Below are 25,268 nucleotides of genomic sequence, written 5' to 3'. Positions count from 1 at the left end.
CGGATTTTCCCAGCTTTTGAGACAGGGGAAAACAAAGCTTACCTTGAATTATTCACAACTAAGTCAGTATAAAAACACATTGGAAGAAAACGTATGAACTGCAAACTGCAAAAAATGTGGCACCCATACTTTGCACTCAAGCAAAAAGAGATCTTTACTGATCAGTGCTATCTTTAAAAGAGATACATAAAACTTGTCAATGTCAAATAAATGAACTGCATTTCTCTAACTGTAGTGAAAACTGCTTGGAACACCTATGCGGTTTTTTTTTCCCAATCCTTTTTTAGAAGAAATTATATAGTTGTAAGAATGCAAATCTCTCATTTTCCATGACATAAATGCAAGGTAAAAATGACTGTATGTGTAAAATTGTCACTAAAACATAACTGCTTATACACTTTATTTTAAAAATAGTGTGTAATGAATAAGGCAAATATTCCACCTGACAAGTGTAATCTTGAATCTGAGGCAATGCATGACAGAAGTAGCTTTTATAACCATTTATTAATGCTACACCTTGACCTAGTTATTTGGGCTACTTGCTGTAGGAATGTTAATTTTCCTTTACTTGGGACAGCAATTAAACCTGACCTGGAAACATAAAGATCACTTGAAATGACTCATTCTTTCAGAAACACCAGGAATGGTTCAGGGGAACTGCATGGCAGTGCACCGGGGGTGAAAGGTGTTGGGGGAGCTACTCAAATAGCTAATTGGGAGTGAGGCTCGGATGCAGCTATGCTTTCGTGTCTGAAAGTCTGTTTGGGCCATGGGCTACTCCTGCTCCGAGGTACACTGCTTGTACGTAAGAAACAAAGGCCACAGGAGGGAAGGTGGCGGGTGCCGAGAGGAGCGGGGTAAGCGCAGCCAGTCCCGGGAGAACCGGCGCCAAAGGACAGGACAGGGAGGCCTATGGAAGCACCGCACACAGAAGAAGCAGCTGATGCGGGGAGGCTTCGCCATCTCGCCTTGGGCCGGGCGTTACCGGGCCAGGCGTTACCAGGCCGGGCCGGGCCGGGCCGGGCCACGCCACGCCCGCCCGGGAGGAGTCCCGGCCCTGCCCCGAGAGCGAGCGAGCAGAGTCCGCCTCTGCCGTCAGGAGTCTGTGAGGCCCCCGGTGTAGCCACCTCTGCCCTTTTCGATCCTCTCGCCAGCTGGGATCCGGGCTCCGGCTCGCAAAAGCAGCCGCAGGCACACGAGGACCGAATTGGGACGGGACTAGCCCCGCGGCGACGCACATGGACCACTGCCCTGGCAGCGGCTTCCCCCCGGCTCCCCATTGGGAAACACTGCGCATGCGCCCGCCCGTCGGCGCGGGGACGAGGTGCTGGCGGAAGGAAGGGCAGTCAGCTTCATCGCTACTACTGCGCAAGCTGCCTCTCGGGGCATGCGCACGCGGCCCTGCGCTGTGCAGCCGCCCGCCCTTCCCTTACTCCCCTCAGGTACCGATGGCGGCGAGTGACGCCGAAACGGCCCAGCAACAAGTGAGCGGCGGCGGGGGTGAGGAGGGCGGCGGGCAGCGGTGCGTGTGCGCTCGGGGTGCCGTGGCCGTGGCCGTGGCCGTGCCGTGCCGTGCCGTGCCGTGCCGTGCCGTGCCGTGCCGGGGAGGGCGGTATGAGCGTCGAGGGCGCTGACTAGGTGGCTTCTGGTGAACCCCGGCCTGGTGAGGGGCTCCGTGCCCATGGGCCGCGGCGCTGTCCCCGTGGCAGCGCGGTTGTCTTTATTCAGACACCGACAGGTGACTGCACGTTTGCACTTTCAGACCCAGTCAAGATGTCTGCTTTTTAGGTGGAAAGTGACTGTCCGGATTTTACGGGCGTTTGCTAGATAAATTTATTCTAGTCTTAGGAAAAGCTAGTGCCAAGGCCTTGGGGTTTTTTCTCCTGCTGAGGGGTGGTCCAGCCAGGAGTGGTACTGATGGGGAGCTGCAGGGGTGTGTTGTAGCGGCTCCATGTCACTTTGCTCGCCTTGTCACTGCTGAGAATTACAGGATTATCCAGAGGAGTGCAAAAGCGTGTGTGTATGGAACAACTGAGCAAAGTTTACTTATGCTGTGAATCAGGACTAGATCCCCAATATTCATGGCCTTCCAGTGTAGTGAATCTTGGCACATCTGTAAATAAGCTGTAGAAGAGCAAGACTTAAAACTGTGATTGGCACGCAAGGTTGTAGGCTTGGGGGGATATTTATTTTTGCATAATGGTTTTTCTAGATGGATGAAATTGAAGCCCTTTCATCCATATATGGTGAAGATTGGTGTGTTGTTGATGAAGATGAAAAAATCTATTGCATTAAGATAACAGATTGTCTGGATCAACCAAAATGGACCCTCTGTCTGCAGGTATAGTGGCATTAAGGAGTTTTGCACAGAATTTGCAGTTGAACTGATGGAGGCAAAATCTTGTCCCTGCATAAAACCATTTTAGAAGGATTCATTATTTACTCAGATGGATTAAGGAGCTTTTGGATTGGAATCTGTGATAGACTTTTCAGTGATTGTTCCTGTAACACATTAAGGTGCTTGTGATATTTTCAGTACTTGCATATCCTAATTCCATACCTGACAAAACCTGATTCTGTTTTTTTCTCCACAGACAAATTTTTAAAATATTTTTTACATTGTCTTTGTGTAGCAAACCTCAGTGAATCTGTTGCAGTTGCTTCTAGGTTTGTTTTCTGGAAGGTGTGGAGACAAAACAAAATTTGGATCAACTTAACTGACTAACTTGCTATTTATGTTTACATAACTGAAAATGATAAGCTTACTTAGTGGAAGAAACATTGAAGTGTCTAGCACTTAAATAATCATGTGTGCAGCTCCTTTCAGATTTCTTCTGCACTTTATTTTGCATGACAATTCACAATCCACAAAAATTTCACCATGAAATAAAACATTTGTATGCATTACTATTATTGGAATCCTAAATACAGATATTCAGGTTTTCCTGTCATTCTGTAACAATCTAACTATTTTCTTCATTTGTAACACTGATTGTAGTCCTAGTGCTCGACATCAGAGTCCATCAGTAAGGCTCAACTAGCTGAGAGTAGTCCAGTGAATACTTACCCAGAAATTCAGAAAAATTACTGAATTTCTTTCAGGTGATTTTGCCTCCAGGATATCCAACTTCAGAGCCACCTATTTATCAACTAAAGTAAGTGAAGTTTCTTGCGGAGAGCTATTTTCTTTCAAACATTTCTATTTCTTTTTTGAATTATCACTGTTAATTGTTTACAGTGTAAGTTTAAGTTTAGTTACAATGACTCATTGAATTAAACTATACTGGGGATGGGGGATGTTTCAAGCAAGAATATTCTATTCTTTTTCCTGAGTTAGCCTCATGGAGCTCCCTATGACAGTTTGCTCTCTACCCTCAACTCTAATTCTTGCAGCATTATTTTGTGGCAAGGCAGCAATTAGACTGTGAAGGTATGGTGGCTGCTGCCTGTTGTGTTGTACAGTGATGTCTCATCACTTCCTTGGGTGTACCCTTTTTGTCTGGATCCTTGTTTCGGATTGTAAGGCATGCTTTTCATCTAAGCACTGACTCTTGTTAGGATGGAGCCGTGGAATGTGCCATTTCCCTGTTTTCCTTCCCTGTTCTCCCCTTGTCTCCTGACATGTAAACCAGATGGCAATGGAGACGTCTAAGCCAGGTCCCTGATTTGAATGACAGAGGGACCTGCAGGACATGACACACAGCATATCTACTGAGTTTTGGTCAGCAGTATTGACAAGACATACAAAATAGTGCTGGTAAACTTGAGGCAAAGTTTATAGTTTAACGGGAGACCAGGAGGATACAGGTACAGAACTGAAGGGTCATTCTAAATATAATAGGTATTGTGGCACTGAAGAAGTTGGAAATGTAAGCTAGTAATATGTAAGGTGACTCTGGAGTGACAATGGCCCACCTTGAAAAACGAGTCTAGCTTTCTTACTAGAGGCAGCCCAAGTTAGGATTCTTGAAGGAGAACTAGGTGATCATGCTTTTACCAAGATGTTCACAACTGGCATCTTGTTAAGCAGCAATGATTTTATTTTCAAGGCGTTTATCCCATTTATTTTAAAATAAATGTTTGTTGAGATGTTGGAATCAGGCTATGGGCACCATTTTCACTGTATTTCTTTTCATTCTAGTGCCCCTTGGCTTCGAGGACAAGATTATATGGAACTAGCAAACAGCTTGGAAGAAATATACATGTAAGTTAGACACTGTCGAATATAGTAAAAGGAGACAATGTATTTTCAGTTTCATGCCCCACTCAATGTATGCTTTTAAGTACTGCATGAACTAGTAGCTGTGAGGATTGCTGCAATAGCTGTATAACAGCAACTTTCTTTTATAAATCTAACAGTTAAAGATGCTGTGTAGTTACTAAGCATTTTGCAAGAACAAATTGTGTTAAACTCTGACAAATGTCTTTTATATTATTTAGACTTGGTGTTCTGTAAGGATAGAAGTCTTCATTTTGACTCCTACTACACCATTTAGAATCCATGAGATTGCTTATGAATTGGTGCTATGAAATATGAGATTTTGCATCTATTCTGCATTTGAATGTTAAATTGCAGGTTGTGAAAACTGAGTGGCAAAACGGTTTTTCTTAAAAGATAGCTAAGGGATAAGTAGGTTTTAAAACAAATCAAACTCATGTAGAATCTGTTAACTAGAATCTGTAAGATACCGGATTGTTTATAGTCACAGTGTGCAGCTAAGAATAACTCATAATGAATGCATGAGAATAAACGGAACGTTTAGAAATACTCAAATTACATGTTTTTGAATTGCTGTGAAATTGGCGTAGTAAATGTAGTGATTTTATATAGTTTACTTAATTCTTTCAGATCCCAAAGATAATATAAAATAAATCAAATGAAAGTATGTCATAAGAAAGCACAGTCATGCCCCAAATACTGAAATCTGAACATCACGCATAAGAAATGTCTTTCAATGCCATAAAATAAAGAAGAGAGCACTTAGCTTGCATAAGAGATTTTTGTCTAATTACTTGGTTGCTTTGATTAACTGTGTTTCTTATTCAATTAAGAAACAGATAATTTAAGCAAGCAAAATTGAATTTGTAGTGTTAAAAATGCACAGGAATTTTAAGTGAAAACTTCTGTGGGATCGTATCAGTGGAGCAGAAAGGACAGAGATTGCCCAGATTCTTAGAATTTTCTGGAGTCTCTACCAGAGGTGGAGCTGCTGTAGATGGTTCCTTAACTGTCCTGACCATCTGGAGGTATAGCATGGTTGTGAAGCACTTCTTTTTTCTTTTTTTTTTTTTTCTTTCTTTTCTTTTCCTCTGCAGTCTTCTAGGTTGCTAAATTTTGCCAGTTAGATCAGTCCCTTGCAGCTCCATTCTGTCTGTATCATTTGCTCTTCAGAGCCCTCGCTGGTCTCCTGTCATTTTTGTTTGCTCAGCAGGAAATAAATGCGTTTGTACTTCAGGCCATATATGTCATTTTAGACTGTTTAAAAGGTTTCTGGAGTAGTCACTGTTGTGCACAGTGTTTGTGAAAGCCTTTTATCTATCCAATGTCTAGATAGTTGTCATGTAAACATAGTTACTCTGCATCATTTATGTTGTGTGTTTTACCAGGTTTCTAGTTCCTAGTGATCTAAATTGCATCTAAAACAATATGAACTATACTGTCTGTCACTGTCTTCTCAAGGAGGGGGAAAAAGCAGATAATTATAAATCACAAGTCTGTTTTGGGAGACCCAAAGTTCTTAGAAATTAAAAATGTAGCAAATATTTGAATTTTTTTTTCTCCAGATACTCTTCTGGTAAGACTTTACTCAGTACAAAGCTTTGTTTCATGACTTAGACACAAGTGACAAGAAAAACAGCAGCATAGAAATATAACCTTTGAGACTAAGTGTGATTTGCAAATAGGCAGAAACTGAAACTGGGTTATAGCTGAAGTAATTGCTATTTACTTGTGCACAACCGAGAAATCTTATTCAGTGTTTAACTGCTCTCATTCCATCGTTAAAACAAATATCGTTCTTCATGTATTAAAGTAGTGTTTCTGTATGATAAGAAGCAGCATGAAATGAGGGCATTGAATTGTTCTGATGTCTGTCCAGATTTTGAAGACAGAGCTACAAGGTTATAAATTCCTTATTTTTGCTTGAATATTTTTCTGAAAATATGTGTATTTGTTTGAATTTCTGATTGCATTCAGGAATAATGCCCTATACATTAAGCAAAGTAAGAGTTTAAAAATGTAATTTCGTCACTGATGTACTTACGTGGTGCCCCAGATGGTGGCGATAAGAATAAAATTAAGCCATGAGTTACCTCCAGCTCTAGATTTTTAGCATGTTTTTTGACATGAAACAGTTCATAAAATATAATTACAAGGGCAACTTTTCAGGACACCATTTGAAATGTGTTTTGGGTTGTTTGGGTCCTGCTGCACCTTAAGGCGGTGTTTCTTAACTCTGTATATGCACATAAAAATGTGTTCATCCCATCCTCCCCCAGTACCTTAATACACACCTGTGCCCCCTAAGGACTTCTAGATCTAAATCCTTACTTCCCTGTCCTATAGAACTGCTTGTTACCAAAACACTAGCATATCAGTCCAGTGCTTCACTGTGTCTACTGCCACTGACCTGCTATCGCAGGTCCACCAAGATCAACCTCTGCTGTGTGTGCATTGACTGCTTGAGGGGGAGGAGAAGTGATGCTGCTCCAAGGAAGAGCCTGACCTCCCAAACATGAAGGGAAAGAGTCCCCTACAGCCACAGAGCAGCTGAAGGAACTCACCACAGGCAGTACAGTACTTTTTGTGGAGAAAACTGATCCAGAGTAAGCTCTAAGACTAGACATCTTGGCTTAGTATCCCTTTGAAAATATCGAGGACTGTCCAGTTTACTCTTCTCACAGTTGCTTTCCCTTTCTTTAGTGGCCAGAAAGTTTCTGTCAGTTGCCTGTTTTCCCCCAGTGTTGGTGCTTTTAATGTTAAAAAAAGCCACCAAAAACCGTAGAGTGTATAATGATACAGATATCATGTGTTTCACCCAGTGAACTACTGAGACAGAACTTTCCACAAGCCTGTCTAAGTTCTTTATCTCACTAAATTATAATATTCTATTTCTGTATGTCTGAAATCTCTAAAATCTGTATCTTATTTGGTGTAGTTTCCAAGTGAAATCCGCAAAAATGATTTTTTTATTCACTGTGAGTTTTCACTTCCAGACAGAACCTTGGTGAAAGTATACTTTATTTATGGGTGGAGAAGATACGAGAAGTTCTGATAGAAAAGGCACAGTCTTCAGATCCAGGTACTTCAGAAAATACACAGGTTTTTCAGTTTACTTCTTGTTCAACTGCAAAATAAGATTGTAGTACAAGTTAAAGCTTTATGCCCAGTTTTTTATTGGATCTAAGTAACAGAAAACAACAGTCTTCAGTGTCATGGCTTATTGTTTTACAGTGATAGCTTCCCTTTTTAAAAAGCAGTAGGGGGAAAAAAAGGAAGGGGGTGGCCTCAGTGAACTAGAACAAGGTCCTCGGTTCTCTCAGGAATTAAATTACTTGCATGAAAACAGAGTGCTTCACACAAGTACATTATGGATTGTCCCCTGTTCTGCAAAGGAAACATTTATATCAGTAATTAATTCTGGTGTTGAGTGCACTCTTGGAGGATTGAGATTAGCCTCAAGAGAAGATAAACTTCAGTGGAATACACAGACAAATGACCAAGTATTCCATCTTACTTGCATTTTACTATATTGTGATGAGAAGTACATCATCACTAGAGTTGTAGTGATTCTTCTGCTGTTACTCTTACAGTGATAGAGTTTGTGTAAATCCATAGTTGTTCTTTCAAAAAGTGGTGGGTTTTTTTGTGCTAAACTGCTATGAAATGTATGAGTGACATGCATGCATGCACTTGTGGCAAAAGGAAACAGAGGTATTTTTCTATGTCATGGATGATAGCTTAGTCCTGTGAGGAATAAAAGTCCAAAGAGGGAAAAAAAAGTACATTTTCAGTGCTTCTTCATGATAAGATCTAGTTTTAGTCTGTCAATAAACTGTGCATTTTGTTACTGCATCATAGAAATTTTAAGAGTAATTTTTCATTGATGTGACTACAGGAGTGGATACTTAGAAGTGAAAGGTTTACAGCCAACATTGGAAGTTTGTTGGGTATTTTGACAGCAACCTTGTGGCTTCTATTGCATATACCTAATGATTTTTCTAGGCCTTTTGAACATGCTGTATCATCCCTGTGCTTTTTTATTGAAAATACCTGTGTTACAAAAACTGCATCATCACCACATCATAGGCCCTCTAAATAGGAAATTAGATTGTGATATATTAACTTGTCTGTATGGTTGATTCCCTCTAAATCCAGCTGACAGAGCACTATGTGTGATATTTACTCTTTTGCTATTGAATATTATTTTTCGTATGTCCTGTGCATGGAGGAAAATAGGAGTTTGGGAATCCCAGAGCGCTTGAAACATGTCCAGAGAGATGTTCCAACATAGTGATTCTATAACATCATTAAGTAGTATTGAACAACAGCTCTACATTTTTCCCCAAAAGACCAGTAAATGACTGGAGTTCTTGTGAAACATCAGATTATTTTAGTCTCTTTAGTCTCTAAATTCAGATTAGATTAATGGTAGCATTGTAAATGCTTAATGGAAGTGGTAAACATTCTTCTTTTCTTTTCTGGGTTTTGTTGTGATTAACGTTACTATTCTACATTTCATAATTCTTAATAACAAACTGATTTGAACTGAAAAGCCAGAGTTTTTGAGAAGAAGAATTTGAAATTTCATCTTGTCTCACAAAAAAAATTGTAATAAATTCTACTACTTGTATCTTAATAGAACCAGATATTAAGAAAACCAGTGAAGAAGTTGATGAAGATGATGGAGATGATTTTTTCCTAGAATATCAGCCTGATCATGAAGATCCAATTAAAATGTTAAATTACATTACATCTGAAAGTCAAGAAGGTAAGAAATATGCCCTTATTAATTCTGATTAAGTAATTTAGAAGAGAGAGGCCTTAAGATTCTGGTTTTCTGCTGGACTTTTGAGTAAAATTAGTAACATTAAAATTATAATAAAGATAATAACAGTTGTAAAAAAAAAAAAAAAAAAAACCAACCCAACAATATGTTTTTGATGGTTCTGTATGTCATCTTGTGTACTTAACTTTAACAAATCCTTTTTTTAAAGTCAAGACATTCTTTATGTAGCCATATACATTGTTTCAGCACACTTAAAAGAAAACAAACACTTCCTTGTTTGTGATCAGTAGATGAAGAACTGCCATCGATACATCATGGAAATCCAATCACAGATCGAAGAAGTACTTTCCAGGCACATCTGGCTCCTGTGGTGACACCCAGACAAGTTAGTAGAGGTCAATTCTACTCTTTTTGTCTGTATCTTGAGCTTCACAAAATACTGCTGAAATACTTGGGATTGGCTGAATATGTCTGTCTGTCTTTGCACCTGTGTGTGCTAATATTGTCTGACTAGTCATCAGTTTCTCGCTTTTACTGTCAGCTAAATAGCTGTAAATATCAGCTCTGCAATGCTTCCTGGTAGTTTTCTAGTTTTATTGTTGAAGCTGGTAGATATTGCTATTCTTTACCATTAAGTGCATTAGATGTGAGACAGAGAATAAGAACATTGAAATTTGACTTTTGGGCATTGGCAAGTTTATCATAAGATATTTGGAAGCTACTGAGTCTACCATATGTAGATGAAAATGAAATTAAAATTAATTAAATGAGTTTATATATGTTCCCCCCCCCCCCTTCAGAAAGGCATTCCATTGAAAAATACACTTGGATAATGCATAAGTAAATCTTTATAGAGACCTAAGTGAGAGGGGTAAGCATGATTCTAGAGTTGCTTTTGCCTACAAACAGAAAAAATGTCTGCGTTAGTTTTTGTCTCTTATTGGAATCATTGGTGAATGTAGACCTAGACAGAGTGCTAGAAAAGAGCAGCTACATTTTGTTGCCCGTCTTGCTTCCCCTCTTTCAGCAGTTTAACACAAAGTAAAGAAAGTATTCTTGTGTTTAATATTACTGATTATTTTTTTTAATCCTTCGTGGAATTTGTCCCATTGTTTCATGCACGAGAATTAACTTTCAAAATCCACAGCATTATACGAAAATATGCCTTCCTGTGTTTGCTGTGAATCTGTCACTCATAACTTTGTTGCACCTCTCCAATTTCTCTGTGCAGTTGGATTTTATAGACATCTATCATATTTTATAGTCCTTAGTTTTCTGTTTTCTGGGCTGATGACCGTGGGTTTATTTCGGTACATGTAATATATGCTGTAACCTTCTTGAGATGCAGACTAGAACTATACGCAACACTGAAGATGCGATCACTCCAAGGATTTATAGAGTGATGGGAAGAGTTTTTCTGTTTTCCATATTCTTTTCCTAGTAATACCTTTCAGTTTACTTTTTTGACTTCTATTGAGCACTGAGCTGGTGTTTTCATAGAAATGTCTGTTATAAATCCAAGATCTCTTTTTGCAAATGCTAATAACTAGTTTGGAGTCACTTTGTATGTCACTTTGCATCTACTAACATCAGTCGTCTTTGATGATCCCTGTTCAATGGGGGAACTATTGATATAGTCACCTTTTCTTGTCATTAACTGAGAGTTAAACCTTGAAAAGATTTTCCTCTTTTCTTTTATTCAATTCTAGCTTTTATTTTTTTGGTAAGGGATCTTGTCAGATGCTTTTTGAAATTCTAGGTGAGCTAGATCTACTACATGCTCAGTGCCCCTGAAAGAATGTTGGCAGATTGACAGAGTTTTGAGGCATATTACCCTATACAAAAGCTGTAACATTTTAAGCTGTCTGTAGTTTTTTGTGTTTTGCTTCCCCCTCATTAGTTTGCCTAGTATGGATATAAGACTTGTTGGTCTTTAGTTTCCTGCATCCATCCTGGAGCACTTTTGAGATACTGGTATTGCATCAGTCACTGCTGCAGAAACAGTTTTAACTGAACTGATGCACAGTTCTGCTGCAGAAACAGTTTTAACTGGTATGTTAGATACTTTAGCTATAGTTCAACAGCTTCATACTCCAGTTCCCATTAAACTTTTACATAAATATCACCTGGTTTTGCTGATTTGTTTCTATTCATGTTATTAGCTTGTTCAACCTTATTCTGTGGTAAGGCTCCACTACATCATCCTTCCTGATCTTTTAAGTTCATTTAGGTTTTTGTGCTACAGCTGTATCTTCTTTAAGTGATTCTTTTGTATGTATTAGATTTATCTGCTGGCAGTACAGATCTCTGGTAAGCTTCAGCTTCTTGTATGTTTGAGGGGGAAAAATCATTATTGATTTTGTTTTTACACCTTCAAAAATGTGCTGTGCTTTTCACATCTATCTTGTCATCTATCTTATTTTTCTCTATCTCGATACAACTTGAGCTTTTTTGAACACACTTTCAGCTTTTTGAGCTGTTCTTTTGCTGCTGGCAAAGTAAAAGTAATTTTGTTCATTAGGTTTGTGTAGAATAACTCAGTGTTTTAAAATACTCAGTACATTACCATTTTCATTACAGTAATACTGCACTTTAGGGACTTTCTTAGCTGTGCTCAGTCCCTATGAACTGTAAGTCCCTATGAACTGTAAGTCCCTATGAACTGTGTTACTTTAGAAAAGGAAGAAATAGGAATCATTGGCTTAATGTCCTTTTGTCATTTTACAAAACTCTTGCTCTTTGATTGTGATTTATGAGTAAGAGTGTTCCTACTTAGGAGGAAATCTGTACCCACAGACATTGGTTTCCAAAAGGGAAGGTCTGTATGAAGAAATAGTACTCACTTAAAGCAGGTTATTCATTTCCCTTGTGTATGAAAAGACATTCTTAATTTCTTCTTTTATGATTTTTTATTTTTTTTTTTAAAAGACAACATATACTCAATAAACCTAGGATTTTCCAGTCAGGACTTCTTGGTATGTGGTTAGTATAAAAGTAGAGAAATTTGCCAAGTATCAAATCCATCTTGTTTCACAGAGTCTTGCTGTACAGTGTGAGGTGATTGGTCTTCAGATGGCAGGGAAGCTTTACTGTGGTATGGACTAATTTTTGCTGAAAGCAAGTGAAAAGAGGTGAGAAATGGGGTAAACACTGCACCTGTAGTGAAAGCTAGCTTCTTTATCAGCTGAAGAGGTTACTGTGTGCCTATAACGCTCTGTCTGCGTAATCTGTATGATACAGAATGATACTCATTGATATTTTAAGACAGTATGCAGATTGCTGTGTAAATTCCTTTACTGAGTATTTTCAATAGTGGGACTTTACTTCTAAAGTAGTTTTCAATAATGATAGCCAGAGCAATACTGTAGTTATTTACGTAACAGAATATGTTACCATAAACCTTATGGGGCAAAGAAAGTGATAGGCATGTTTCATGTAGCAGGCTATATTTAGTACCATTGCTTTTCCTTGTCTCAGTTTGGCTTATTCTGACATTTAAAATGTGTGTGGCTTTTGCACTTGACATTGATGTAGTAAGGTGAGACTAAGAACTGATCTGTTTTTTAAGCATCTTGTGTCTCTTATGAGCAGGTGCCTCATTGACATGTAGAGAATTACATCCCTTAATTCCCTAAAGCAGAAATAATAGAGAGGGAAACAGGAGGAAAAAAGGCTCAGGAGCTACAACAGGAACAAGGATGAACTATTGCTTAGCTGCAAGTTGTCTGTCTTGGAGGTTCATTGTTAATACAGACACATAATGAATCTTTAAGGTATGTTTTTAGGATCCTGGTAGCTGACAAATAAGTAATGCCAAAGGTGATGATCATTTCATATGCTTTGTACCCTAAATCCATGTATTGAAATGCATTTATGGAAGTGATTATGTAAGTTGTCTTTCTTCAATATTCCCCTTTAGGGAAACAAAAGGAGAAAACAGGTGTCTGAAGCAATGTTTTCCCTTAATAATAGGATTTTTTTCATTGAGGTATCTTATATTTGAGGTGATTTTTGTATTTCTTCCAGAGAAAGTTGAATTTCTTGCAGAGAATTGGAAATAGCATGGTATAACTTAGACAGATATTAAATATGTATATTGATTAATCCTCAGAGACATTTTTCTTTGGAGTGGAAGGCAAGCATGTTTTCCCAAGCTTTCTCAACTTCAGTAAAGTTTTGCTTAAAGTAATACTAATTTTGCATTATGTAAATGTCTAAATTTATAGTAAAGGAAGACTAGGGAAAATGTGGGACCTTCAGTGAATGAAGTGGGAGCCCTGGTGACAGAGGAGGCAGAGTTACTGAATGCCTTTTTCACTTCAGTCTTTACTGCTAAGACTGCTCCTCAGGAATCCCAGACTCTGGAGATAAGCGAAAAAGCCTGGAGGGAGGAAGACTCTCCACTGGTCGACGAGGTTTGGGTTAGAGATCACTTAGCTGAACTGAACACTCACAAATCCGTGGGCCCTGATGGGATGCATCCACGAGCGCTGAGGGAACTGGCTGATTTTTGAAAAATCCTGGAGAATGGGAGACGTGCCTGAGGACTGGAGGAAAGCCAATGTCACCCCAGTCTTCAAAAAGGTCAAGAAGGAAGACCTGGGGAATTATAGACCGGTCAGCCTCACCTCCAACCCTGGGAAGGTGGTGGAACAGCTCCTTCTGGAGGCCATCTCTAGGCACATAGATGAAAAGAAAGTTATCAGGAGTAGTCAGCATGGATTCACCAAGGGGAGATCGTGCTTGACCAATCTGATAGCCTTCTGTGAGGGAGTGACTAGCTGGGTAGATGAAGAGAGAGCAGTGGATGTAGCTTACCTTGACTCCAGTAAGGCTTTTGACACTGTCTCCCATAACATCCTCATAGTGAAGCTCAGAAAGTATGGGCTGGATAAGTGGACTGTGAGATGGATTGAGAACTGGCTAAGCAATAGAGCTCAAAGGGTTGTGGTCAGTGGCAGAGTCCAGTTGGAGGCCTGTAGCTAGTGGTGTTCACCAGGGATCCGGTTTTGTTCAACATCTTCATCAATGACCTAGATGAAGGTTGGAATGTACCCTCAGCAAGTTTGCTGATGATACAAAACTGGGAGGAGTGGCTGATGGCACCAGAAGGCTGTGCTGCCATTCAACGGGATCTGGACAGAGTTGGGTGGAGGGAACCTCATGAAATTTAACGAGGACAAGTGTAGAGTTCTGCACCTGGGGAGGAACAACCCCATGCACCAGTACAGGTTAGGGGTTGACCTGCTGGAAAGCAGCTCCATGGAGAAGGACCGTGGAGTCCTGGTAGACAGTAAGTTATCCATGGGACAGCAATGTGCCCTGGTGGCCAAGAGGGCAAATGGTATCCTGGGGTGCATTAAGAAGAGTGTGACCAGCACAATCCTCCCCCTCTACTCTGTGCTGGTGAGGCCTCATCTGGAGTATTGTGTCCAGTTCTGGGCTCCCCAGTTCAAGAGAGACAGGGAACTTTTGGAAAGAGTCCAACAGAGGACTACGAGGATGATTAAGGAACATCTCTTGTATGAGGAAAGGCTGAGAGACCTGGGGCTGTTTAGTCTGGAGAAGAGAAGGCTGAGAGGGGACCTTATAACTGTCTATAAATATCTGAAGGGTGGCTGTCAGGAGGATGGAGCCAATCTCTTTTTGGTAGTGCCCAGTGATAGAATGAGGGGCAATGGGCATAAACTGCAGCACAGGATGTTCCACCTCAACATGAGATAAAACTTCTTTACTGTGAGGGTGATGGAGCACTGGAACAGGCTGCCCAGAGAGGTTGTGGAGTGTCCTTCTCTGGAGACCTTCAAAACCCGACTGGATGCGTTCCTGTGCAGCCTACCCTAGGTGATCCTGCCTTGGCAGGGGGGTTGGACCAGATGATCTTCAGAGGTCTCTTCCAACCCCTACCATTCTGTGATTCTCTTATTTATATAAATGTCTAAAACAATGTCTTGATCAAGGCTCTCCTTATCCTAGAAAAATTGGAAAGGGTTGAACAATTGCTAACTTCTTTAATTTGAAAGACAAGATGAACTGGTATTGATAAATGTTTTGAATTTGGTACTTACTAAGAGCAGAGAGATGGACATGGTGGGAATATCTGTTTTCTGGGAAATACTGACACATTCAGACCCATAATAGAACATTATTTTTTTTATTCTTTCTGTGAAATGGAAATTCTGGGAAAAAAGTATGTTTGAGGAAAAAGCAAAAACTCGAAATGTAGTGGAGCTTTCTAAACATTACATGTTTTTGTGAAATAGGTAAAAGCAGTGTGTAATGGGAAAACGTATGTCAAGTTGTGTTATATTCCAGCTTAATGTTATAGTTAAAAAAAGTAAACCGGTGTAATAGATACTTAACACCTATGAAGAATGTTTTCTAGATCTTACTGTCTCTCTTGTTTAGTAAACTGATTTGACAATTCGACATCTTCAGCAATAACATGACTGTACACAGTGTACAAATTCAAGGAGCAACTGTTTTCAGTATCCCAGAAAAATTATTTGAAACTAGCATGACGGTACTGAGAAGCTGCTTATTGAGTTATCACACTGACTACTTAATTAATCTTATGTCAAAGTGCAAAACTGTTCCATTATAGTATTAAAGAGATGTTTGTTTAGCTGTGATTCTGAGATGGTGTTTATGAAATGCCCATTATAAAAGGAAGCTTTTTTTTTTTTTTTAAAGGTAAGGAGAGTTCTTGAAAAATTACATGAGAATAAGAAAATTGCAAGTGCTACACACAACATATATGCATACAGGTGAGAGATGAATAGTATTTTTTTGTTCCTCCCTCCCGCCCCAGCCCCGTGTTCTTTGACAAAATGAGTGCAGGACATGAGAAAAGTAAAATCCATCAGAGAAATTCCTTGCTATTAAATGTTTATGGAAGTAGGTTTCATAAAACCTAAAGTTTTTAGGCTTTATTTTGAATTTGAGGTCAAGAAAGTCGAACGCATAGTAGGAAGTATGTTAAGATAGTAAGCCAGCATTAGGAATAGAAAAAGACTAAATGTGGATTTGAACATGTGTTGTTATACTTTGTATAGTATGTGTGAGCATGGAAATGCTACATCATCCTGAACTAAATGTGTTTTTACCTGGGTGAAGTAACTTCTTTTTTCTACCCAGACTTATATTTAGAAACAGCTGAAAATATTTAGTTGAAATAAGAGTTGAAACAGAAAGCCTGATTGCAGATATCTGGCATATGAAGTTTCACCTGAAATACAAGAAACTTCAGGGAAAACGAGGAACAGGTAAAAATTGGTTTGGCAATGGTCTGTCTCTGGCAACTTCTGTGAACATAGCTTGTATAAAATGAATCGGTCACAGTCCAGATAGTAATGTAGGCTTTTTGAGGAATGTAAGTGACTGTAAAAGGAGCCCTTTTCATTACTGGAGGAACCAGTCATCTGAAAAAGACTGTAGAGACACTGATCCATTTGTGCACATCCTGGCGTGATCCTAATGAAACATGAAATGAGAGCAAGTGAAAGCTTACTTTACTAAAAAGTCTACCTAAGTAAAAGGTTTCTGTAAAGAGATTTCTGTTGTTGCTGATGATAGTCTGGCTTCTTTCACTCATACTATCTAAATACACTTCAAAAAAGCAACAGAAACGTACTTTTTGCTTCATATATGTCATCTAGTACCAGAAGCCTCTTTGTCATTGTGTCACATGTGTATTAACGAAGTTCAGAAGTTATGGAATCAGTTGGTAACAAACAGTAGACCTCTGAGCATTACTTCTGGAAAATTAGGCCTGGACAGCTGTGCCTTATATGAAACAACACATCCTAAAGTTTCCTGGAGTGGTCCCTGAGGAAGGAGATGGCATAGAGAACCTGAAAGTGAATTTCAGTAATAGTTTCACACTGCTGCTTAAATATAGACCTAAGTAATTATTTATAATATTTTTGTCCCAGTTCTTCCAACTTGTGAGTGTGTACCATAATTTGTATCTGATAGAGTTGGTTTCAGCTAGGTGTAATTATTAGGCTAAAAACCCAAGGATTTTTCTTATTAGGGACTTTGGTAATGAGTCTGGAGTTAACCTGGAATAGCTGAAGTCTATGTAAAAGCTTCTCAAAACTTGTTCTACTGTACAGATAAGTATTTGTGGTTTACCCTAAGCCTCATCCTGTTTTCATGTAAATGTCCTTCAAGGAGAAGTAGAATTGATACACATGCGTATGAAAGATCTTTGAGACTTCATTAATCACGTCGAAATATTAGTTGATTGACATTTTTTGAATCTATTCTATGGTTTGGGGTTTTTTTTCTTCTTTTTTTATCTTTTAAAGAATATACTGTGAAGATAAGCAGACATTCTTACAGGATTGTGAAGATGATGGGGAGACAGCAGCCGGTGGACGTCTTCTTCATCTTATGCAGGTTATAGAAATTAATCTTTGATTTCTGGAAGTGTTGAACAGATTTAGGTATTACTAAAATGTAAATAAACTTGTAGAAGATTATTTTAATTCTTGCTCTACTTTTAGCCAAATAGATGATTGCTTTCTCAAAGGTGAAAGAAAAAACAGAGACTGTTGGAGAGACTGTAGTAAATTGAGATTTCCAAGCTTTTGATCACAGAAACAAGTAGTGTTTCCTGGGTGGTAGTAATAGTTTGAACAACTTAAAAGATAAATAAGTTTTGATTCCTGTGTTCACTGTGTGGTGTATGGTATATAGAAAATGAAGACTGGAAGAAGCTCATTGGAAGAATGTAACATCTGATCCGTGCACAGCCTTTCATTTGGTTTCCTTAGATACTTGTAATAAAAAGACACTTACATTTGAACTTGCAGTAGAGCTTCAAATGCAAAAAGCAGTGGGAGTGAAGGAGTTAAGTTGTTTTGATAATTTAATCTGTTTCTTTTTGCTATGTCTAGACACCTAACCTTCCATAAAAATCCAGTTTAGACGTAAAGTCTCCCCTTTCAAATGTGAATGTGTCTAAATCATACAACTGATGATCAAAAATGGTCAGAGTGCTGGAACACCTCTCCTATGAGGACAGGCTGAGAGAGTTGGGGTTGTTCAGCCTGGAGAAGAGAAGGCTCCAGGGACACCTTATTGCAGCCTTTCAGTATTTAAAGGGGGCTTATACGAAAGATGGGGACAGACCTTTTAGCAGGGCCTTCTGTGATAGGACAAGGGGTAATGGTTTTAAAATAAAAGAGGGCAGATTTAGACCAGATAGAAGGAAGAAATTTTTCACAATGAGGGTGGTGAGGCATTGGCACACGTTGCCCAGAGAGGTGGTAGATGCCCCATCCCTGGAAACACTCAAGGTCAGGTCAGACGGGGCTCTGAGCAACCTGATGTAGTTGAAGATGTCCCTGCTTCTTGCAGGGGCGTTGGACTAGATGACCTTAAAAGGTCCCTTCCAGCCCAAACCACTCTGTGATTCTATGATATGGATCATCTCCATCTGTAGTCCTAGTTACTGGGAATATTTTTGTTTTGGAAGACTACTGCTGTAGAGATCAGAAATGTGCAATTTTCACCCATAGGAAAAGATTAAAATAGTTTTTGGGCTGATTTCTAGACGTTCATAGGTCTTGTAGTTTTTTCTGTTATAAGCATTTATAACATATGATACATGCAGCATGGACAACAAACAGGAGGAGCTGGAAGCTGTTGTGCAGCAGGAAAACTATCATGTAGTTGCCGTCACAGAAACATGGTGGGATGACTCGCACAACTGGAGTGCTGCAATAGATGGCTATAAACCCTTCAGAAGGGATAGGGAAGGAAGGACAGGTGGTGGGGTAGCCCTGTATCATAGGGAGTGTTTTGATTGTTTAGAGCTTAATGATGGTGATGACAGGGTTGAGTGTTTATGGGTAAGAATCAAGGGGAAGGCCAACAAGGCAGGTATCATGGTGGGATTCTGTTGTAGACCACCCAACCAGGTTGAAGAGGCAGATGAAATATTCTGTAAGCAGCCTCACAATTGCTAGCCGTTGTTCTTATGGGGGAGTTCAACTTACTGGACATCTACTGGAAGTATAACACAGCAGAGAGGAAACAGTCTAGGAGGTTCCTGGAATGTGTGGAAGATCACTTCTTGACACAGCTGGTGAGGGAGCCAACTAGGGAAGGTGCTCTGCTGGACCTGTTGTTTGTGAACAGAGAAGGACTTGGGAGTGATGTGATGGTTAGAGGCTGTCTTGGGCATAGAAATCACAAAATGATAGAGTTTTTGATTCTTGGAGAATGAACGAGGGGGGTCAGCAGAGCTGCTACCTTGGACTTCTAGAAGGCAGACTTTGGCCTGTTTAGGAGTTTGGTTGAGAGAGTCCCTTGGGCAGCTGTCCTGAAGGGCAAAGGAGTCCAGGAAGGCTGGATGTTCTTCAAGAAGGAAATCTTAAAGGCACAGGTGCAGGCCACCCCCATGTGCTTAAAGACAAGCTGGCGGGGAAGAAGAGCCAAGCTGGCTTGGCTGAACAGAGAGCTTTGGCTGGAACTCAGGGAAAAAAAGGAGAGTTTATGACCTGTGGAAGAAGGGGCGGGCAACTCAGGAGGACTACAAGGATGTCATGAGATTATGCAGGGAGAAAATTAGAAGGGCCAAAGCCCAACTAGAACTTAATCTAGCTACTGCCATAAAAGACAATAAAAAAATGTTTCTATAAATACAGTAGCAGTGAAAGGAGGGCTAAGGAGAATCTCCGTCCTTTATTGGATGCGGGGGGAAACATAGTGACGAAGGATGAGGAAAAGAATGAGGCAATTAATGCCGCCTTTGCCTCAGTCTTTAATAGTAAGACCAGTTGTTCTCTGGGTACCCAGCCCCCTGAGCTGGAAGACAGGGACAGGAAGCAGAATGAAGACCCCATAGTCCAAGGTGAAATGATTAGCAACCTGCTGCAGCACCTAGACACACACAAGTCTATGGGGCCAGATGGGATCCAGCCAAGGGTACTGAGAGAACTGGTGAAAGTGCTCATCAAGCCACCTACATTTATCAGCAGTCTTAGCAAACCAGGGAGGTCCCAGTTGACTGGAAGTTAGCAAATGTGACACCCATCTACACGAAGGGCTGGAAAGAGTATCTGGAGAACTAAAGGCCTGTCAATCTGAACTCTGTGCTGGGGAAGGTTATGGAGCAGATCATCTTAAGTGCCATCATGTGGCATGTAAACCCAGGTGATCAGGCCCAGTCAGCACGGGTTTTATGAAAGGCGGGTGCTGCTTGAGTAACCTGATGTCCTTCTATGACAAGGTAACCTGCTTAGTGGATGAGCAAAAGGCTGTGGATGTTGTCTACCTAGACTTTAGTAAAGCCTTTGACACCATTTCCCACAGCATTCACCTGGAGAAACTGTCTGTTCAAGGCTTGGACAGATGTACTTTTTGCTGGGTGAGAAACTGGATGGATGGACAGGCCCCAAGAGTTGTGGTGACTGGAGTTAAATCAGGTTGGCAGCCAGTCACAAGTGTGACTGTCACACTGTTCACATAGTCACAAGTCACACTGTTCAATATCTTTATCAGTGATCTGGATGAGAGGATTGAGTGCACTCTCAGTAAGTTTGTAGACAACACCAACTTGGGTGGGAGTGTTGATCTACCTGAGGGCAGGAAGGCTCTGCAGAGGTATCTGGGCAGGTTGGATCAATGGGCTGAGGTCAGTTGTATGAGGTTCAACAAGGCCAAATGCTGGGTCCTGCACTTGGGTCAGAACAACCCCATGCAACGCTACAGGCTCGAGGAGGAGTGACTGGAGAGCTGCCCGGCGGAAAAGGACCTGGGAGTGTTTGTTGACAGCCGGCTGAATATGAGCCAGCAGTGTGCCCAGGTGGCCAAGAAGGCCAACAGTGTCCTGGCCTGTATCAGCAATAGTGTGGCCAGCAGGAGTAGGGGAGTGATTCCCCACCCCCCACCCCCTCCCCCCCTGTACTTGGTGCTGGTGAGGCCGCACCTTGAATCCTGTGTTCAGTTTTGGGCCCCTCACTACAAGAAGGACATTGAGGTGCTGGAGCGTGTCCAGAGAAGGGCAATGAAGCTGGTGAGGGGTCTGGAGCACAAGTCTTAGGAGGAGCGGCTGAGGGAACTGGGGTTGTTTAGTCTGGAGAAGAGGAGGCTGAGGGGAGACCTTATCGCTCTCTACAACTACCTGAAAGGAGGTTGTGGTGAGGTGGGTGTTGGTCTCTTCTCCCAAGAAACAAGTGATAGAACGAGAGGAAACAGCCTCAGGTTGCACCAGGGGAGGTTTAGATTTGATACTAGGAAAGATTTCTTCGCTGTGAGGGTTGTCAGGCATTGGAACAGGCTGCCCAGGGAAGTCAGGCTGCTGGTGGAGTCACCAGCACTGGAGGTATTTAAAAGACATGTAGGTGCTTAGGGACATGGTTTAGTTATGGAGTTGGCAGTGATAGGTTAATGATTGGACTTGATGATCTTAAAGGTCTTTTCCAACCTAAGTGATTCTGTGATATGGGCATGAAAATTAGGTGGTTTAATACACTTATTGTTGCTGTACTTACAGTTGTTCTTTTGCAATAAAAATCTTATCTCAGATAAACCTAGCACTTCAGTCAAGATAGTACTTTCCGGTTACAAGAATCTGTATTTTAGATTAATTCTTTCGAACCTAAAGTTAGAGTTACAAAATTTCCCCACTATGACATCCTGTTTACTGTGAACAGTTGCTATACATAGACTTTATGCCTGCCCTAATCCTTCTTTCTTTTTTTTTTACATTATCCTTTTAATTTTAAAATTCTAAGAATATTTCTGTTTTCACAAACAATGATAGAATCTTCTAATAGTATTGTTCAAATGAGTGAAATATATATATTTTACTCCTTAATGGAGACGACGAATGGTTGTTAGCATGCTTTATTGATAGCTAGCTCTTAAGGGATTTTTCTCACCTCTACCAAACCACCCTGATATCTTGCAGACCACAGTGTTTTTGCTCAGCCTTATGCAAATAAAGCTATGTTTGCTCTGTCTGGCTCCAAGCCATCTGTGTGCATTGTGTAGTACCGCACAGGACTTAAAAGAAAGCTGTTTTTAAGTGAAGACCTTACACAGAGATTTCAGTTGCCTTTGAGGGAAAAATTCAGGATCATGGCCACTAATCATGCAGGACTACTTTGAGCAAAAATGCTAACTGGTAATTGTGACTACATGTTTCCATGCAGTAACGTATATCTTATATTTTGACAAGATGTGTGTTTCTCTCTGATACTTAGTCAGTTGACATTCCCTGTGTTACTAGTGTTTGCTGATGATGGGGACATCTTGAGCACAGAATTGCTGTAAGGCGGAATAAATGCTTGTTTTCAAGTCTAGTCAAGTCACATTTTGTGATTCACAGATTTTGTGAAAAGTAAAGCTGTTGAAGGCCTTCCACGTTTCTTTCCTTTAACTGCAGTTAAAAGAAATCATCACTTCTGTTTAACTCTGTACTTGATTTTGTTACTTACAGTCTTAAAAAGCTGTATAAAGGTTGTTTTGTTCCTTTCAATCCCAATTGCTAATATAGTTATTTCATCTTGTGTGAACTTTATATATTCCTTTTTCTCAGAAAGCAACTGCTTGGTTGTAAAGGACTGAGACTCAAACCTGGAAAATACAGAGGTTTTTATGTATTATCCAGGTGCTGCTGTGAAGTCCTGCATGTTGGCAACAGTGCTAGCTTATGGCATTTTATGTATCCATATGTATAATGCCTATCCCCTGGCTGTTATTAGCCTCATCCACCAACACTTCCAAAAATGCAGACAGACAATCTGCTTAGTGACAGAGGTTCTCTGGAAAAATAATTCATCATATCAAAGAATAATAAATGTAACTCAGTAATTTTCCCTTTAAGTAATGCTTGAAGCCTCTGACACATGAATGAGCAACTGTAGCACACATGAGAAAGCTTTGCACCCTTCCTGAGGGATATATTGACTCGTTTTACTTTGCATTTACCTTTGGGTGGGAGCTTGGAGAAGGAAACTTACCACAACTGCTGGCTTGTCATTATTTGTTACCATCTGATAATACGTGTGACCACAGACCTTACTGAAAGTTCTTAAAAATGCAAGATGATAGGTTTTTTTCTGTGTTTGAAATAGGTGTCAACAGTAAAATTAGTTCAAGTAAAAAATAACTTTTTTTTTTTTTTTTTTTTTTTTTTTTTTTTTTGTTAACCCAGATTTTGAATGTCCACAATGTGTTAGTCGTGGTATCCCGCTGGTATGGAGGTATTCTCTTAGGACCAGATCGTTTTAAACATATAAACAATTGTGCAAGAAATGTACTTGTGGAATACAACTATGTACATTCAGTGGTAAGTTTCTGCCACTTAGAATTAAGGCATTTGTATGTGAACTTGTGTAAATTGTCACTGTTAAATGAAGCCAGAGGAAAAGTGATATTACCTGTATCATCCTCTGGTTGCTTTGGTGCACTGATAGTATGTGCAGGATCAGTGCAAAGACTCCCAAAGAACTTCCAAAGAAGTTAGTGACCTGCTTTGTAAGTGTGGGGTGTGCAAGGGAAGGGTGGCAGCAGTTAAGGGCATTGGTCCAGAACACAAATTTGAGGGTTGGGGGAGAATGGGAAAGGGAAATGCCTCTTTCTGTGTGTTCAGGAAACTGGAAGCTGTTTCTTCTCATGCAGCTTGTGCCACCAGTTGTAGTCTGTAGGCAGACTGAATGTTGGAATCACTGTAACTAGTAGGTATTTTAAAAATTGGAAGCTCTGTTAGGCCCAAAAAAGTTTTCAGAATTATAGATGATAGACACCATTAAAAAAAAAAAATAAATCTAGATTCGAAGAATTCAAACAAAGAAACATTAACTGTTAAAGAAAAGATTAAGGGAGAATGTTTTAAAGGAGCTTAAATAACTTGGGAGACAAAGTTCCAAATGTCTTTAAATGGCATTTTACTTCTTAAAGAAGTCGAAGTCCCTTACTTCTTAAGGGCCTTAAGTCACTTAACTAATATTCTTGGTTTGCAACATTTCTTCATCCTCGGAACAGCATATTGGATGTGTCTATGTACATCATAGCATGTAATTGCTAACAATATAAAGTTTAAGACAGTGGGAAATAATTGCTAATGGCTACTTGAAAAAGCATGTCAGTTTTCCTTTTTATATGACAGTATCTAAGATTACTGTGGCTGAAAGCTGAGCAGTCTTCCCAATTCCTCTCCCTGCACTTTTCAGTTATTTGCTTTTTGCATTTTAGAGGTACTTGTATATATACTTACTGAGTCACCTTCTTGGCAGTTTATTAATGTTCTCTTATTTGAAAGCATTGCTCATAAAATAAAAGGCAACTAACAAGACTTTTAAACATTGACCCGCAAGAGAAGGTTGAAATGAATTCTTTTTTTTTTCTATTCTTAACAACTTAAATCAGATTGTGTTTCTTTATTGTGTATTAACAAACGTATTTTGTTAACCAGTGTCCATCAGAAAAATAACAGATGGAATTTACAATAATTATTATTCTATTACCATAGATGTGGCTCTTGGAAAAAGTATTATTTTAGGTAACTCTTTTCAGAATAGCAGAGTTCAAACATCCTGTTAGGGTCTATTTCCCTCCCATGTGCAGCGGTACGAGGGAGTAGATTAAAATGTCCCAGGTTATGTCAGATGTAGTGGCAGATTCTTTCACCATTTTGGGGAGCGCTTATGATGAAAGCCTACTGAAGAAAAGTCTTGTTTTTCAGAATTGGCTGTCAGAGTAAGCTGTATATTCCGATGTTGATCCAGCAAAACAGGCAAAATTTTGTTTTTCCCAGTGTAGGTTTGTTTCACTTAGGGAATTGGTTTTAATGTACTGGTGTACAATATATCTTTTGATAAGGCCACATCCATACTAGGAGGAGTGTTGCAGTATAGTGTAGAAGTATTCCTATACTGGTAACCTCTTCCTTGAGTGGAAATTACTTCTATTACTTTTACATTGTATGCTTCTGTTGACATAGCTGTGTCTATAATTTTATCATTGCTGAAAGCAGAAGTTTCTAAATGCAAGATAAGCAGACAAATTAATGAAACTGGATAAATATTATACAATTCAAAAATTTCATAAATCCCAGTGAACTATGAACACTGTTCATGTTAAAAATAATTCTCATGGGTGCCCTTGAGAGAATGCTCAAGGTATATAAGAATGTTGTTTAAATTTTGAAATGTTTGTTTTTCATTTCAGGAAGAATCATCTAAACAAGCAGGAAAGAGCAAGAAGATAAGGAAGGACAACAAGAAGAGAACAGAACACTAA

General features: G+C 39.8%; 1 protein-coding gene across 1 annotated transcript; it reads left to right on the top strand.

The window, feature by feature from the left end:
* Window positions 1-1,448: 1,448 nt before the first annotated feature.
* Window positions 1,449-25,268, top strand: IMPACT (impact RWD domain protein; the record flags this gene model as incomplete). The annotated part of the gene is made up of 11 exons (XM_082015206.1): window positions 1,449-1,484; window positions 2,213-2,341; window positions 3,103-3,155; window positions 4,142-4,204; window positions 7,216-7,301; window positions 8,862-8,990; window positions 9,299-9,393; window positions 15,702-15,775; window positions 17,321-17,411; window positions 23,182-23,316; window positions 25,197-25,268. The coding sequence occupies 11 exons, from the start codon at window positions 1,449-1,451 to the stop codon at window positions 25,266-25,268; spliced, it is 963 nt and encodes a 320-aa protein (XP_081871332.1).

The sequence above is a fragment of the Phaethon aethereus genome (assembly GCF_964289735.1).
Source record: "Phaethon aethereus genome assembly, chromosome: 2".
NCBI classification, from domain to species: domain Eukaryota; kingdom Metazoa; phylum Chordata; class Aves; order Phaethontiformes; family Phaethontidae; genus Phaethon; species Phaethon aethereus.
Note: the sequence above shows the minus strand (reverse complement) of the source record. Positions and strands in the feature narration are given on the sequence as shown.